A 15,957-nucleotide genomic window follows, 5' to 3' on the forward strand; every position below is an offset into this window, starting at 1 on the left:
GGATGAAGGAAGGGGGATGGGAAGATGAGAGGTGATGAGTAACAGCAGTAATGAAGGACATTCAGCGCCTTGAGGTCAGGGTTGGGGTTGTCTGTAAAAGGTAATGCTCAAATAAACAAGCAAACGTCTCCAATGATTTTCTTTTTTAAACATACTGTAACAAGCTGAACACGTTTTCTAAAAGGAAGAAGGTCAAAGATGCAGAATGTAGAGTCACAGCGGGATGCAGTAAACGCTGTTTGGAGACTCACCACAGACTACGTATGATAATCTGCTTTGCATCTCCACAGGCGGTTTGTTGATCTACCACCATTTTCTCACAGTTGGTTTGTGGGTTACCTTTACTCTTTACACTTGCTGAAGGGGCTCTCCAGTTCATGCATCATGAGAAGTAGCCTGCTACTCAGTCTGGGAAGATGTTGTATTGTCACTGGGGTTATCTCAATAGAGTTGTGGAGGAGCGCGACGAGCTGCTGGTGCTCTGAATTGTCAGTGCAGACAGTTTCATGTCCTCAGTGTTACTCAACATAGGAACACAGGACTCTCCCATCATGGCAGATTCTACAAACTACAATACCCACAAACCTCAGTTGCTCTTCAAAATGCTTTGACCAACATTTTGAAATTGAAGTAAAGGTCTCATATTGTATAAAGTGAGATTTCCATGTCTTTTTTTATTATTATTATTATAAAGAAGGTCTAGGTTCTATATTAATACTGTGAAAGTATTGATTGGCTCACTGACCTGTTGTTGCTAGAGCTCCAGAGAAGAGCCAGAGCGAGGAGATGTAAAACTACAATGAGATGGTTTTTTAGTATTTAAAACCACAAATATATCTTCTTATGGATCAACACTTTGAATAAAACACCAGAAAAGTAAAAAGTGCATGTAGCAGCTCTGTGACAGGATGTTTCATACCAAAATCCCCTTTGGGGCTCGTAGTTCTTATGAACACAGTCTTGTACCTTTGACTTCGTATCTAAGAACCAGATGTTTTCTTATACGTTTTTTTTTATTTATCCATTTTTCTATTTTTTTATCATGTGTTCCAGGCAGCGAGACTGAACACAAACTCAGTGGAAAGACGTGATTAGGCGCAAATTTGTGCTGGGCAGAGCAAATTGGCGCAGTCAGACCCTGAGCTGAACACAAAGACACACAAAGGCACAGTCCTACACACACACACACACACACACAGTCAATGCCTCCATTGCTAGTTAGCGTACTGCTAACGTTTGTACAGTTGGTGTATTGGGCTGTTCGGGGCGAATTAACACAGACTGCACAAACGGTCCAGTGGTCAAATTCTCACAAAGAACGTGAGGCGAAGAAATTCACTTCGCTCTTCTCTCTTTGCTCTCATCTCTCAGTGATTCAACCAAGACAGTTTCGTGTCTGTCCGAGCTTTGAAAGTGCTCCAACTGTGAGTCACATAACTTTGTCTATCGGAAAAGTGAAAGGGACTTTTACTTCTGGAACCAGGGGAACCCAAAATAGCTCCTCCTGCTTCGGTGCTTTTTAATGGGCTTTTTAATGGAAAAAAAAAAGGCAAGAAAAACTGGGTGCATCAAAAGGCATGGTTGTTTACCAGGCAGGGAGGGTGTACTGAAAGGATGAAGTGTAGGATCCAGCTCTTTTGGGAACCTGAAACCACACTAGGGACTAAAATCCAGACATCTCAATCACCAAAGTACTCCTTTAAAGTGCAATTATGACTGCTTTTAATTTCTAAATCTGCTGAATGCTGAAGAAAGAGAGAGCCAGTTCTCTGAAGAAATCATTTCTGCAGTGTTAGTACAGTAGAGGCAGAGGATCCAGTTAGCCGATATCTAAAAGGTTCAACAAATTAGCCATACATGCACATGACTGGCTGCTTATTGTGTGATGATGAGTTGATGTTTATTAGTCAGCATAAAGTGCACTGAGTTCACACTCATCATATCTTACTTTTAACTTTCACAATTGCAGAAAAACGCGCACACATGCACACACACACACAGTTCAGAGGGCAGAGACCTAACCCTAACCATAACTTCTACTCGGCCTAACCATAACCCCAACCTAACCTACAGTAACCTTAAAACATGTCTACACCTTAAAATTGGATGATTTACGTTATAGGGACTTTCTTGTCCCCATAATGTGACTGTGCAAACAGATTTAGGTCCCCACAACGTCAGTAATACCTGGACCGCACACACATACACAGAAGCAACTTCAATTCCCACATCCTGTGTCAATTTCTCAACAGGTTTCAGATACTCTGCAGAGACTACCACAGTGTGCTGCTTTTACATTGCTCCTAAATAAGCTTCAAGCTGTAATTTAAGGATTATTAAAAGTCAAAACAGTAACTGAGACAAAATGTGACCAGAAAAACACACTCGCTTTACACAAATGTGATTTAATGTGGCCTGACTGTGAGAAAACATAGTGTTTGTCAAAGCAGGTTGTCGATGCAGTTTTGAAAGCAGGAGGGTATTGTTTCAAAGCACTGTGCGGTACATTCAGGAAATGGAAAAATAAACCAGAAATGATCTTAAAGATGTTGCATATCACGCCCCTGACTTAACATTTGCTCTCGGGCCTGTGCTTTCATTTCCTCTCCCAAAACTGTGTAGTGGATGTGGTCCAGACTGCACTCCAGTGACAGTTCCAGATTGAACTACAGAGTAAAAATGGAGAAGTACAGTGAAGGAACGCAGAGAGATTTTCACAAATGAGACCGCGAGGGCCCCGAGACCTTGGAGGCTCCAGAGGCCTTCATCAGCGTGCGACCTTAATCTGCACAGAACAAAGCGAATGTAAATGATCTGAGAAAAGAGGGAGGGGAGGGAGCTGCGAGAGATTCAGCAAAAGACCGGGAAAAAACAGAAAAAGTGGGCAGCGAGGGCAGAGAGATGGAGGTTATCGGAAAAAGACGTTTCATACTTAAAGTCAAGGTCATTGTAAGGAGAAGGTCATGCGATATACGTGGTGAATATAAAGTAGATTGAAGACAAGAGAGGATACATGTGGTGCGGTGTGATAGCTCCTTATTGCCACTAAGGGGATTTTCAGTTAATTTCTTCTGAAGAGAAAAATGAAGCACTAAGCAGAAGTAATGCAGGATACAAATGGGACATTGTGTTTGATGTGCTGGCTGATACTATATGGGGATTTCCTGACATTGCTGGAAGCCAACCACACTCTCGTACATTGGGCCTGTAACTATACAGAACGTTATCTTGTGTCACATTTCTTGCTGAAATCTGCAGCTATGTTGCCTCCGAGCAGCTGCTTCCTCTGAGTAGAAAATCTTTCCTCATCCAATGTGGACGAAGCCAAACCATTGCTAATGCGGCGCAAAATGTCAAAAAAGAAAACACTTGGGTGTCGACGGGACCCTCGGCCAGATGATCTCACATCCTGAGAAGTTGACTTGAGGTTTCAGCTGAACTGTTGCAGCATGTGCAGGAGGTGAAGTGTCGTCTTTACCAGTGCAGCACGATCACAGATAAGCACTGTCAAACATGAACGTATGCTAATCTGGTGCTGCAGCTGTATGCTCACTGCTGCGAACACAAGTCATGTAGAGTCAGGTGAGACACTCATCTGTGTGACAGACTGATTGGAGAGGCTCTTATAGACAGGGACATGATTGGGAGAAGATGGAGCTTGTTGCAGTTTATGCTGCAGGAGGAAGCAGTCAGATATAGAGTTGGTGGAATAGAACAGGTCTCACTGGAAAACATACAACAAGAGAAAGGCGTTTGTGAATGATTCATACTGTACGTGCACCATGTTACCTTGCTGAGTGGGTTGTAGGTGTAGCAATGACATGAAATGAAATGGAATTAGCCCAAATAATCATCGACAGACGGGACCTGTGCTGTCAAGTCTCAGCTTGCAGCAGCTTTTGTTCTGCAGACCTCATCATCACTGAAAGCTGTTTCAGCAGGTGATTAAAATTTGTTTTGATTTTTTTTGTCGAATAACAGCCGCTGGCGTCTGTCGTGTATTTTCTGTTTTTAATTATGTTTCCTGGATGGACATACAGTGTCTGGCCTCTCGGGTCCAGTCGGAGATCACTGAAGTAAAGGAGCACCCCATCGATTTTACACATTTCACTCGTCATGAGAAGTACTACTCAGATTGTTTAATGTCTCCTGTGTCTCTGGAGTGAGTGATCCCAAAAAAACAACCTCCCCCCCAAAAAAAAATAACCAAAAGCTTACATTACAGACTGATGGTGTGGAGTGACTAACATGTGGGTGTTTAGCAGGAAACAAGGGAGTGATAAAAGATGCTGTCAAGTTGCATCATAGGAAATGTAGGATCCTGTGTTTTTGGAGCGTTCCCCCCAGTAGCTACTAAAAGTCAGAATAATCTGTATCTTTTGATCATCCCCACTTTATGAAAATGCAAGTCTATTAATGCTGACCCCAAAACGAACCAACTTATCTTTTCTCCTGGTATTTTTGTGAGTTCAATATTTATCGAGTTTGCACTGACATGCGCTGCCTCCAGGATAAAGTCAGACACTGGCAACAGCTTTTACCTTCTCCCGCATACTTGCCTTTTATATGTTACAAGACTAACTGCAGGCCATGAGTAGAATTACCACCTCACAGTTGTACGCTTCAAGTTGCAGTTTACGTTCACGTCCTTCCAGACTCATGTAATATATGTAGTGACGACTTTGAAGGAATTTAATAAAAGTTATTAAGTGTATTGTGTCATAATGAGCGAGTGACTTCTTGAGGTGTGGCCAAAAACATGTTTTGTGAGATCATATGAACCTTAACCTTTGAACTCTGATCACCAAATTATAACCAGCTAACCCTTGTTTGCAAATTAACATCGATGTTTGAAGAAATTCCCTCAACACATTCCTGAGATATATCGCGTTTACGAGAATGAGACGTACAGATGAAGGGACAAAGCACCCCATCAACTTTACATATCAATAGCCTGTTAGCTTGTTAGCATGTGGATATTATTCCTGATTCCTGCTGTCTGCAATCTTTGGAGAGACTTGCTGCTGCAGTTTTAGTTCCTGATATTGTTTATAATTGTTCTGCATTTTTATTTAAATACTTTTATCATCTCCAGTTTGTTTCTTATTTCTGCTGTGCTCATTTCTAGAGAGTTTTGATTATCTACTATAAAAGCACATAGATTACAAGATCAACACAGTAACCTATTATCACAGTAAGTTAAGCAAAAATACTTTTTTATTTAAGAATTTATCGGCTTTGCAGCTGAAAGCTTTATTTTTGGGGGAGGGTAACGATGCATATCGTTTTAGTTCCTCTTGATGCAGCTGTACCACATTACTGTGCCCTTGGACTCCTGTGGCTTGAAAACTATGCAACACCTAATACTTGCAAACTCAAAATACTGCTGCTTATGGCATAACAGTAGATAAAGTGTGAAACCCAATTGGCTGACTCACTAATGTCAGATATACGGCGATATCTATCTAAAGTTTGCTGGTATTAGCACCATAAGCTACTGGTCAGTACCATCACATGTAGTGCACTGTGTACTCAGCATACTCACTGTGCATGAGTTTCAACAGGGAAGTATTGTCACAAATTAAAACATTGCAGTTTTACAGTCAGGAGATGACAATCACTACAGGTGACTGCTCCACCTGCCGGCTGCTTTTTCTCACATGACTTCAAAATTAACGTTTTCCTTTCCCCTGTGTCATGCAACATGGAAATTAGGCCGCCATCGGCACCGACAACATGTCCTTCTGTCGCCCTTTTCACAAGTTTGAAAATACGTTGGTGCTCCCTCCCCTTTTGCTACGTAGCCAAGACGGCGGCACTCAAGTGTCCATCATTTTATACTCAATTTTTGTACCATTTTGAGTGCACTATCCGGGTTGTTGCCATACCTGTCAATGTGAACGCACTTAGGCACTCAAAAATAGCCAAGTGTGTGTATGGAAGTGCTCAAACTGAGAGACAGCAAAAGTAATGCTGTGGCAGCAAAAACCCTGACTGTGTTGAACTGAATGATAGCAGGTTTTATTACTGATAAAATTTTACTTTTCATTTGTAAGAGGAAGAGAGTGTTATTCGTAATTTTAATCCTGCTTTAAGATTACATGACCAATCAGATTCTGAGCCTGTACTTTCTCACAGCACAGCACGCTGCTGCAGATCTGCAGATCACCAAAGTTGATCTACTTTGAACCACAAGAAGCTAAATGCATCACACGTCAGCTCATTCATTGGCCGCTACACTGCAAAGCAAATCTGAATGCATCTCATACTGCCAACCTGACTGCACTACAACAGGTAGGATGCCCTCGTTTTGGCTCTGGCCCCAGGCTTCATTTAGAACGTCTCTTGAGATTTAGGACGATGCATGATTAGCTACGCAAAGTAGCCAATTCCAACTTCATCATATTACCGACAAAGTTTGCTTCTTGCCACAGTCTCTCTACACTCTTACACATCCTTCCCAGCTACTGCTTGAGCAGCAGCTGCCGTAGCAAACAGGAAACCATATCGTAGTATGCCACCACAGGTTTTTACACACAGTATATAAGATGCCTTTCAGATTCTGGCACGGTAGTTGAAACAACACTGAGGGCAATTCATGCATCGTACAGGGATGCAAAATTAAAGCCAAATGGCACAGAAAACTTTTCCACTGCTGCCTCAGGTCCTGCCATGGTGGGGTTTTATGTAGAGGATCATTTACAGGTAAAGTTTGTGGAGTGCATACCTGCAGGTCCTGGCAAGGGGCAAAAAGACGAATAAAAAAAGTGAAATGAAAACAGTTCCTGACAGTTGGGTACTGTAAGGGCCGAGAGGCTGTCAGACTGCCCACATCCGCTCCTCAGGCTCTGCTGAAACCTTCACTTCTGCACTGGCATTTTCGTTTGCTTCCTATGACAGACATGATTAGGAGTCAATTTAGGCTTGCCAATTTTGTACCTAGTTTCTACTGTCCTACAGAGTGTATGAGTAAATCTCACTGTGGAAAACACAGCTGGAAAGTAACTAAGTGCATTTACTCAAATACTGTGCTTAACTACAAATTTGAAGTCCTTGTACTTTCATTGAGTAAATCCATTTCCAAAGCCAAATATTGTAGTTTTTAACTATATATTATTTATTATGCATCAATAATTATAATACAGTAATATAATATATATTAATCAGAAATGGGGCCATTCTGCACAATGTGAGTATTTTCACCTTAGGGACTTTGAGTATATTTTGATGCCAATGCTTTTGAATCCATGTCTTCTACTTTTCTACAGTGTGGTATTTCTACATTTACTCAGGTAAAAGATCTGAACACTTCTTACAACACTAGAAAAATACGGCCAAGTAATTGTAAACATTGCTCATATTGTTTCATATTTACACATAATGTCTAGTTTCTTTATGCGATGTTTGTTGCCCACCACAGATCACAGGTGAACCACTGCCTGGGCTTCAGTATCACTTTGTACATGTGAAAGTATGTAAGTAAATGCACAAAATAAAATAAATAATTTATCATATGTTCCTTCTTCTTCTTTTTTTTTTTAACTGAAGACTTTGAGAAGGGAACTGGTTCCTTAGTTGTCTGATGCAGTGAGGGTAAAGCTGGTCAACCACTGTGCTGTTTAAGGTCACTGTGCTGTTGCATCTCAGACCAGACTGGCTATTTTTAAAAGTGCAGTATTTTACATTAGTGGACGTTCGACTACAAATCAGCTCAGAGTCATAATCCTAGCACATCCAAAGTGTGTGTTTAAGAAGCTGCTTTTGACACTTAAACTGGACCTCCTTCTATGGTTTAAGTAAACTTCAGTTCATCAAACAAACAAACAAAAAATCCTGCCTGCAAGAGGCTGCTCTGTTACATTATCATCACAATCTTTGTTGATTCACTGTAAAACCAACAGCACAAAGGGAATCCTACTTTGTAGACGCCTGTGAGAAGGCTGTTTAAACCATTTGCTTATCTTCATCCTATAATAACTGAATTATCTGTCAATAGTGCAGGTGATAAGCAGAGGGGGGGTGGGGGGGTGGGGGGGGGATTAAGGTGCTGCTGCTCTAACAGCAGAGGAGTGTTGAGTTATATTTACAAGGGCTGTAAATCACCCCAATATGGCCAGTGGACTGTAGCAGTGCTTCACACAATGGCCACATAAACACCTCAGTGTAATTACACAACCACACACACACACACACACACACACACACACACACACAGAGATGCACAGAGCATCAACACTGAAAATGGTGCACACATATTACATAATTGATACCCCTAACAGTCAGTAGCCCACATCCATTTGTCCACTTAGAAAACCCCCAGGTGAATACAGTGTCCCTTTAAAACACTAAACTATATTTAAACACATACATATTCACTTTAGTCACGCATGTACACAAGCGTGCACACACACACACACACACACACACACACACACACACATATATTTACACACACACAGGTTGTTATTGGATTCAGGAGCAGCATGACAGCCGTACATACCTCACTTTGTGGTCCTCTGCTGTCTCTTTCTATCTGTTCCTCAGCTCTCCTCCTCCTCTTCTCATCCCTCGCTCTCTCTGTCACACACACACACACAGAGCAGTGTGTTTGAATCTGACAGATTTCTCTCAGCTCAGTTCCCTCCTCTCTCACCCTTCTCTCTCTCTCTCATTTCTCAGGCACACGCTCAAAAACAGCCCTCCCCTCCCCTCCGCTCCCCTCCCTCCCTCCTTTCTTTCTTCCCTCTCCTGCCAAATAGCCTCCACTCTCGCTCTCTCTCACTGGCGCCAGAGCTGCCTCTCTCCTCCCATTCCCTCCCTCTCTCCCTCTCTGCCTCGTGAAGCAGTGCGAGAGCCACAACCCAAGCCACGCCCCTCGCTCTCTCCTCTCCTCTGGGCGGCTATAAATACCGCTGCTGCTATGAATATACCGCCTTTCTCCCTCAGCATCCCTCGCTCTCGCTCTCTCCCTCCATCCATCCATCCCTCGCCTGCACTGCCCTCCCTCCATCCCTCCCTCCCTCCCTGGCTCCATCCCTCCATCCCTTTCTCTCTCGAAATGTTTTTTTTTTTTTTTTTTGATGACCTTGTATTATTCGCCCTTACAACACCATCACATGACAGGATCCTTTCTCCTCACACACTCTTGTGCAAGATGCAACCGTTTCAACAAATGCAAACACACATACACATATATATACGTGTATGCTTCGAAGAGGCATGTCCTCAAGCAGCCACGTATACCCCCCCCCTCTCCACACATACACACACACACACACACACACACACACACAAACACCACCACAGACAACAGTGTTTTGTACTATCCGTCTGCTGGGCTTCCTGTCTGTTGCGCCGGATGTGGTGCATTTTTCCTCCTGACAGCTGAGAAAAACACACACCAACAGAGAGATGCGTATCGACAGCAGATCACATTGCACTTCACAAATTAATACTGCTTGCAATCACTTATTGTATTAACNCACACACACACACACACACACACACACACACACAAACACCACCACAGACAACAGTGTTTTGTACTATCCGTCTGCTGGGCTTCCTGTCTGTTGCGCCGGATGTGGTGCATTTTTCCTCCTGACAGCTGAGAAAAACACACACCAACAGAGAGATGCGTATCGACAGCAGATCACATTGCACTTCACAAATTAATACTGCTTGCAATCACTTATTGTATTAACACCTGCCCAAGCACGACTCAGTCTGTACGTACTTATGGCTGATGCATGTACCTGCCCTTTTAAAATGCAATAAGTCTTTATGAATTCTACTGTTTTATAAAGCCGAATAAAAGAGGAGTGAATGAGTGTGTTTCTCTCAGCATCCTTCATCTCTAATGTACATTCTGTGTCTGATTTATCAAACAATGAGCTGGATTTATCGCACTGATTGCAGTGTAGTAAACCTGCTGCATGACTGATGAATCAAAAGATAAACTCAGTGTTTGGCTCTATTCTCTCAGCCTGTTATTCTCCTCTGTGCATTACCACATTCAGCATGTCAGGCGGATCCATCTGCAGAAAGAAACAGTGGACATATTCACATTGTGCACTTACAGTAGGTATCTTAGACATTTAGGCAGCATCGTGTCTCTGCTCTCACTCACTGCCAGCAATATTGTCTGGGAATGAGGTTACTAACATCTGGTGCAGGCGTGCTATGTGCACCCAGGGTACACTTAAACAGAATCAAATCTTCGCCTGCAGGCTGTATAGTATGTCACGGACGTAATTAATCCAGTGGATTGCACCAGTGCCGCCGCTGCTCCTGCCGTCGCTATAACTTCATAAAAGAGAAACCATCAAAAAAAAAAAAAAGTGAGCAGCACAAAGACGGATGAAGAGTTCTACCTAAATTTCCGCTGATCATGATTATGATCTGGGCAGTTACCACAGGGTGCATATGCACTTCCATATAAGGCAGCACAGTCATGTGCAGTGTCTTTATTGTCTTGTGTTGCCTTTCTTTGTTATTTTGCATGGACTGTCAGCAGTTTGCAAGACACTAAAAATCCCTGCAAGAATTTTTAAGATGTAATTTCCATTATAGCATCAATTTATTAAAAGGTTTGATAAAGTGTTGATTGCAATACCAATTAATTTCATATCATATAATTAGAATTTCAGCTCTGCTGCTTGAAATCAACAATGTGCTGATGATGAAAGGAGTAAAATGACAGAATATGACAGTGTGAATCATTTTATTTCCGTTAATGGTAAAGGAGTTGATAATGTTTTCCCCAAACTGTTTGATGCACAGCGGGCAATTATGAGTCACCAGCTCAGCATCAGGATTAGAGTGTGTGTGTGTGTGTGTGTGTGTGTGTCTAGGATTAAGTGTGTGAGTGAAGGATTGTGTTGCTGATGGCCAAACTGAGTCTGTGAACGTGCTTGAGAGGATGTTCTGATGCACGAGATGCAGGTGTGTTTCAAAACCGTTTCCTCCTCGCATCTGTCAGCGCAAGGGCCGCTTTCAGGTCCTCTGCGGTGTGCGTGTGTGTCTTCACAGAATGCACCAGGGCTTTGTGCAACTCCTCGGGGGCGACCAGGTTGAGGCGCAGCAGAGAGTCGACCAGCTGGGAGCGAGCGTTGCCGATGAATGAGTGCGACAGGAAAGACGCGAGGCCTCCCCCGCCTTTCATGGTGTAGAGGGGGACTCTGACCATTCCCAGAACCTGGAGGGAGGGAGAGAGAGAGAGAGAGGGAGAGAGAGAGAGCAAGATTGGGAGGAACAGAGCTTGAGATCAGGTAAATGGCTGCAATCAGTCACTCTCTCTCTCTCTCTCTCTCTCTCTACCTCTTGTCCATGATCTGTTGCAGTGGATGCAGCTGCTCTCTCCACCTCCCTGATCTGCTCCTCCTCCATCTTCTTCACATAGAAGTGAGTGATAAGACGGGAGGAGGAGGGAGACGAAGCAGGGGCATGGCAGGAGACCACATGATCTTCCACCGACATAGGAAGAGCCACGCCCAGCTCCTCCGACAATTCCCTGCTAAGGCCCGCCTCCAGGGTCTCCTCCGCTGGGTTAACAAGCCTGAGGTGTGGGGAGGGAGGTGTGGGAGGTCAAAGGTCAGGATCAGATTTGAAAGTAGATAAACAATGTCAGCTGTACTGTTCCCCTGAGACTCCTCAGTGCAGAAGTAAATAAATCAAGCTGGTTGAAAAGCTGATTGAATTTCCAAGCACAAAACTTGTTTGCTGAGTTGCTGCTGCCTCAAGTCAAAAGAAAATCACAAGAAAGTCACAAGTCACTGGATTTTGTGTGTGAAGAGAAATTGGTCGGGCCATTCCTGGTGTATTTTGGTGCCGTGGGCGAGTTTTATTCATCAAGTCCACTGGCGCCCTCTAGGGGACTGATCTTCTCATTGCAACATTTTATAAATATTCTTATACTTAATTCATATTATTTAATCATTTTTATTTTTGTTTATTTTGACTCTATTCAGCTTATCTGAGCAGAAGAGTCTTTGACACAGCCCAGACCACGCCTGCCATTTCTGTACTGAGGCGCAGGTATTATATGAAACTTTCAATTATGGATGTCCTGACCATGTTTTGTGAACTGTTTTTATTAATTTATTGATTTTTTTAAATGGATTTATAGTCCATATTTAATCAAAACGCCTGAATTGGTCCTGATCTCAATCTCAAGTGTTTTTTAAATTATTACTTTCTGTTAATTTCAGGGTGTAGATCACTCAGTATCAGGTGATTAGTGCAGAGTGAGCAGTGAGGTTTTATTTATAACAATTGCACTCATAATTAACTGGACGGCAGAGACAGACTTTTAAAAATGAAAGGCGTCTGAAATGATGGTTACATACAAAGTCAAATCACATAAAAACAAAAAGTCTTCAGTAGTATTAGAAATGAAAAAAAATTCCCATCAGTGAAATACAACTTTACTCTGAGTTGAGCCCACGAATATGACAAAATAACATAATCACCTTATGGCACAGCCCCGCAGTCATTCTTTGAATTTTTCACCTTTCCACCTGAAGTAATTGTTTTTAAGGCTGTTAAGCAAACATGTTGTTAAGTGTGGGTTTGAGTATGCGGTGTGTTCACTCTAAGTATACTGTCTACAGCCATGCTAGCAGCTCTGTGAAGATTTACCTTAGCATCGCAGTGCTTTTAGCTACATGCTAACACCAGTTGGCTAACATCCTCACAATGACAATGCTAACATGCTGAAGTTGACAACAGACTAACGTGTAATTGTTTCACTGTTCGTTTTTGATCTTGTACTATCTCAAACTTGGAATCAATTCACTTTTGTGGGTCACAGAAGAAAAAGATAAAAAAAGTAAAAAGATGAAGAAAAAATATATAAGGGAGTAACAAAGAGTTTACCGTCATGCTAGCAGCTCTGCCAGGCTGTAGTAAGGCAAAGAAGTGTTTGCGCCAAATACTAACGTCAGCATGCCAACATGCTAAGTCACAATGCTAACAGGCTGATGTTGTATAATTGTTATCACGTTCACCATCTTTATTTAGCTTGTTACTAGGCTAATATTTACAAACAGAGTACAAGGCTGATGGGAATGCTGTGTGTGAATGTCATTAGTTTTACAGGTATTTTGTCACAGACTTAAGTATTTGAGAAATTCAAATTTTGACCTGAGACCAGCGAGACAGAGTGTGTAGCTCAGTAAGAACAAAACTGTCAATGGTGGCACTAAAGGGAAAGGTCAGGGGATCACCAAAGTCAGTGGCGTTCATCCTCTGGGGACCATGAATCTATATAAAGACAGTAATACAGTATATGGAATGTAGTGTAGACAATTTGTATGTTGTATTAAATTAGTACACACTGTTGTTCTGACCGTTGTTCCAGTTTCATTTGCAGTTTTTCTCTATTTTACATATGTCATCATTATTTTTCAGACTCTTTTGTCTCATTATATGATTTCACTGTGTTGGCGAGTGATGTCCCAGAAATTCTGGCAGCGACTACTGTAACTCACAGATGCAAAGGCACAAGTGATTCATATTAAGATTAAGTACTAATTAATCAGTATGTGCCTGGCAATCACAGTTTTTTTTTTTTAATGGGTTTTTAAAGGCAAGATAAGGCACCTTACAGAGGAAGCCGTCTTTCACTGTTCATCTGTGCGGTATGTGAGTATTCTAGTGACAATGTGTGAATGTTTGTTCTGTGCCGGAAACGTTTAAATCTTTCAACGGGTTCATGTGTGAAGGAAAAGACAGACTTACAGACCTGAGCTGAACAAACCTGTGCACATAAAAGCATAAAACAAAGACTCACCCGCCAGGGAAACCCAGCAGACCGTCAAAGCGCATCTGCATCTGTGGGAAATGACAGAGGCTGTTATACACTCACACACTGATGCATCCACGTACACAAACACCGACAAACACGTACACACACAGAGGCAGAGATGCTTGAACACACACACACACACACACACACAGGAGTGCATTTTAATGCAAACAGGCAGAAACATTAAAAGCAAAAGGTGTGTATGACTTGTGCACTTGTGCATGTATGGTTGTGCAAGGACTCAACCAATTCCATCCATACACCACTCCTACAACACACACACACACACACACACACACACACACACACACACACACACACACACACCCCCACCACCACACACACACACACACACACACACACACACACACACACACACACACACACACACACACACACTGCTCTTCCTCACCAGTATTATATGTCTGATGGGAATTTTTCCAAACAGCTGACTTTTTGTGTCAGCGTAGAGCATCACGTGGCACGCATGCCGACAGCCTGAGCACGCCAACGCCTCCACCCTCGACAACTGTCCACTCGCCATCTACAAGCATGCACACAGACACAGGGCAAAATTACACCTTCACAGTTCAGTGCTTCCTGATGGCTACCCCCCCTCCCCCCTCCCCCCTGTCATGTGTCATCATCCAAATACATTTGCTCTCCCTTGTTTATCTCTCCCCCTCCCTCATATGCTGAATCAACAGAGCAGACTGAAACCTGCTGATCAGCTCGAAGGCCTGTGGGCTTGTATGCAGAAAATCTCACAGAAGGCTGTGCAGAACCAGGAAGCTTAAAGGAAGAGCTTTGTGAGCTGTATCAAAAAAGCTTCAGCTCCCTCTGCTGGTGTGGAGTACGCTGACAATTAGAGAATCTGTCAATTTGCTTTAGTGTCTTTTGCATATTAATATTATATTTCAATTATTTTCTTCTCTTTCCTTTCTCTTTCTCCTTATTCTTATTTTGTTTTGATACTATAAAACAGCTGGTGGCATTCAAGCTGTTTCTCAGTATCTGCATGACCACAATTACATTTTTTAAATATTTTTCCCAAATAGGTTTGACAGTAATATTTTTTGTCATTTAATCTAGAACGTCCCCTAATGTCTTATTCAGACCTTATTTAGTTTTTTTATGGATCCCTGTCATCACAAAGGAATTTTCTATGATAGTATACCATTCCTAAAGCTGTGATGATGTTATTTATGGGTAACACTGAACTGTCTCTGCTTCCTTGTTATTTGTCTTTTAATGACACCATAGGAAATGTTTTATCCAGTCCATCGACCTAGAACAGAAGGATCAGATCCTTCTTTCAGGAAGACATTGTCACCATTTCATATTTAATCAATTACTGCAGAAGGTTTATCTCAAAATTAAACATTTTAAAAGTTTCCATCACGGCTGTCCATGCTCCTTATGTGCTGCAACACCTCTACCCTTGTTTTGTTAACTTTATGCTGTTGTTTTTGGAAAGATTTTTGTAAAAATATATTCATTGTTATATTTATGCTCATTTTAATTACTATATCAACATGTGTTATTTGGTTTTTATGATGTCTGCAGTTCAGAACAAACACGGAATTATATTATAGCAAAACTTTACATTGACAAAAGTACATTTTATGAATAACAACGTATTAAAAAAATTCTTAAACAAAATGTAGCAATGCATTCAACCCCAAAGCCTTAAATACTCTTAATATGTAAATAGTTTGAACTGCTGAACCTTTATCTTATTTATCATTTATCATGTTTTAATGTTTTATTTACCCTTTTTATACTATTTCTACTACTATTGTATGTGTGCGGTTTGTGTGTGCAGAGATTTCCACAGTTAAATGAAAAACAACACCATTACTACCAATATATCGATGAAGCATACAAACGTGATCCTCACACATTACCTGTCACAGAAATACCTTTTCGCAGGTAACGTGGTTTCACAAACTGCTGTCTCATACCTTGCTCAGCATGTTCAGCATGTTGAACCGTGTTCACTCACCGCCGGAGCTGACCGAAAGCTTTCTGGTGACGTACTGAGCACTGATTGGCTAAACAAAGGAAGCGGCTCTACGTAGCCAATAGCAGGACACGGACCGACTAATCAGCGGTTGCTAGCTAGTAAATCCTGTAGATGTAAGATAGTA

At 42.0% G+C, this 15,957-nt stretch overlaps 2 protein-coding genes across 4 annotated transcripts in view; both read right to left on the reverse strand.

Moving 5' to 3' along the window:
• LOC111230717 (SLIT-ROBO Rho GTPase-activating protein 3-like) overlaps positions 1 to 8,645 on the reverse strand; it is a 33,767-nt gene extending 25,122 nt beyond the window's left edge. For 2 of the 3 annotated variants that reach the window (XM_022757544.1, XM_022757542.1), the window contains exon 1: positions 8,501 to 8,645. The gene's annotated coding sequence lies outside the window, so the exon portion shown is untranslated. The remainder of the gene's footprint in view (positions 1 to 8,500) is intronic. The other variant, XM_022757543.1, reaches the window with a different exon arrangement.
• Positions 8,646 to 10,718: 2,073 nt separating this feature from the next.
• LOC111230747 (U8 snoRNA-decapping enzyme-like) lies at positions 10,719 to 14,580 on the reverse strand. Its single transcript, XM_022757577.1, has 5 exons — positions 14,528 to 14,580; positions 14,220 to 14,351; positions 13,793 to 13,833; positions 11,320 to 11,557; positions 10,719 to 11,197 (listed from the first exon to the last, which is right to left on the reverse strand). Exons 2-5 carry the CDS (start codon positions 14,349 to 14,351, stop codon positions 10,952 to 10,954), a joined length of 657 nt encoding a protein of 218 aa, XP_022613298.1. The 5' UTR covers positions 14,528 to 14,580; the 3' UTR covers positions 10,719 to 10,951.
• Positions 14,581 to 15,957: the final 1,377 nt, after the last annotated feature.

The sequence above is a fragment of the Seriola dumerili genome, unplaced genomic scaffold (assembly GCF_002260705.1).
Source record: "Seriola dumerili isolate Sdu_G_001 unplaced genomic scaffold, Sdu_1.0 BDQW01000283.1, whole genome shotgun sequence".
NCBI classification, from domain to species: domain Eukaryota; kingdom Metazoa; phylum Chordata; class Actinopteri; order Carangiformes; family Carangidae; genus Seriola; species Seriola dumerili.

What these genes read in the sequence shown, in the direction of transcription:
- LOC111230747 (XM_022757577.1), bottom strand. Translation starts at nt 14,351, where the DNA reads ATGGCGAGTGGACAGTTGTCGAGGGTGGAGGCGTTGGCGTGCTCAGGC. An exon ending in CTGCTGGGTTTCCCTGGCGG is followed by an intron (nt 11,558 to 13,792) that starts GTGAGTCTTTGT and finishes CCCACACCTCAG; the next exon opens with GCTTGTTAACCCAGCGGAGG. An exon ending in CAACAGATCATGGACAAGAG is followed by an intron (nt 11,198 to 11,319) that starts GTAGAGAGAGAG and finishes CCCTCCCTCCAG; the next exon opens with GTTCTGGGAATGGTCAGAGT.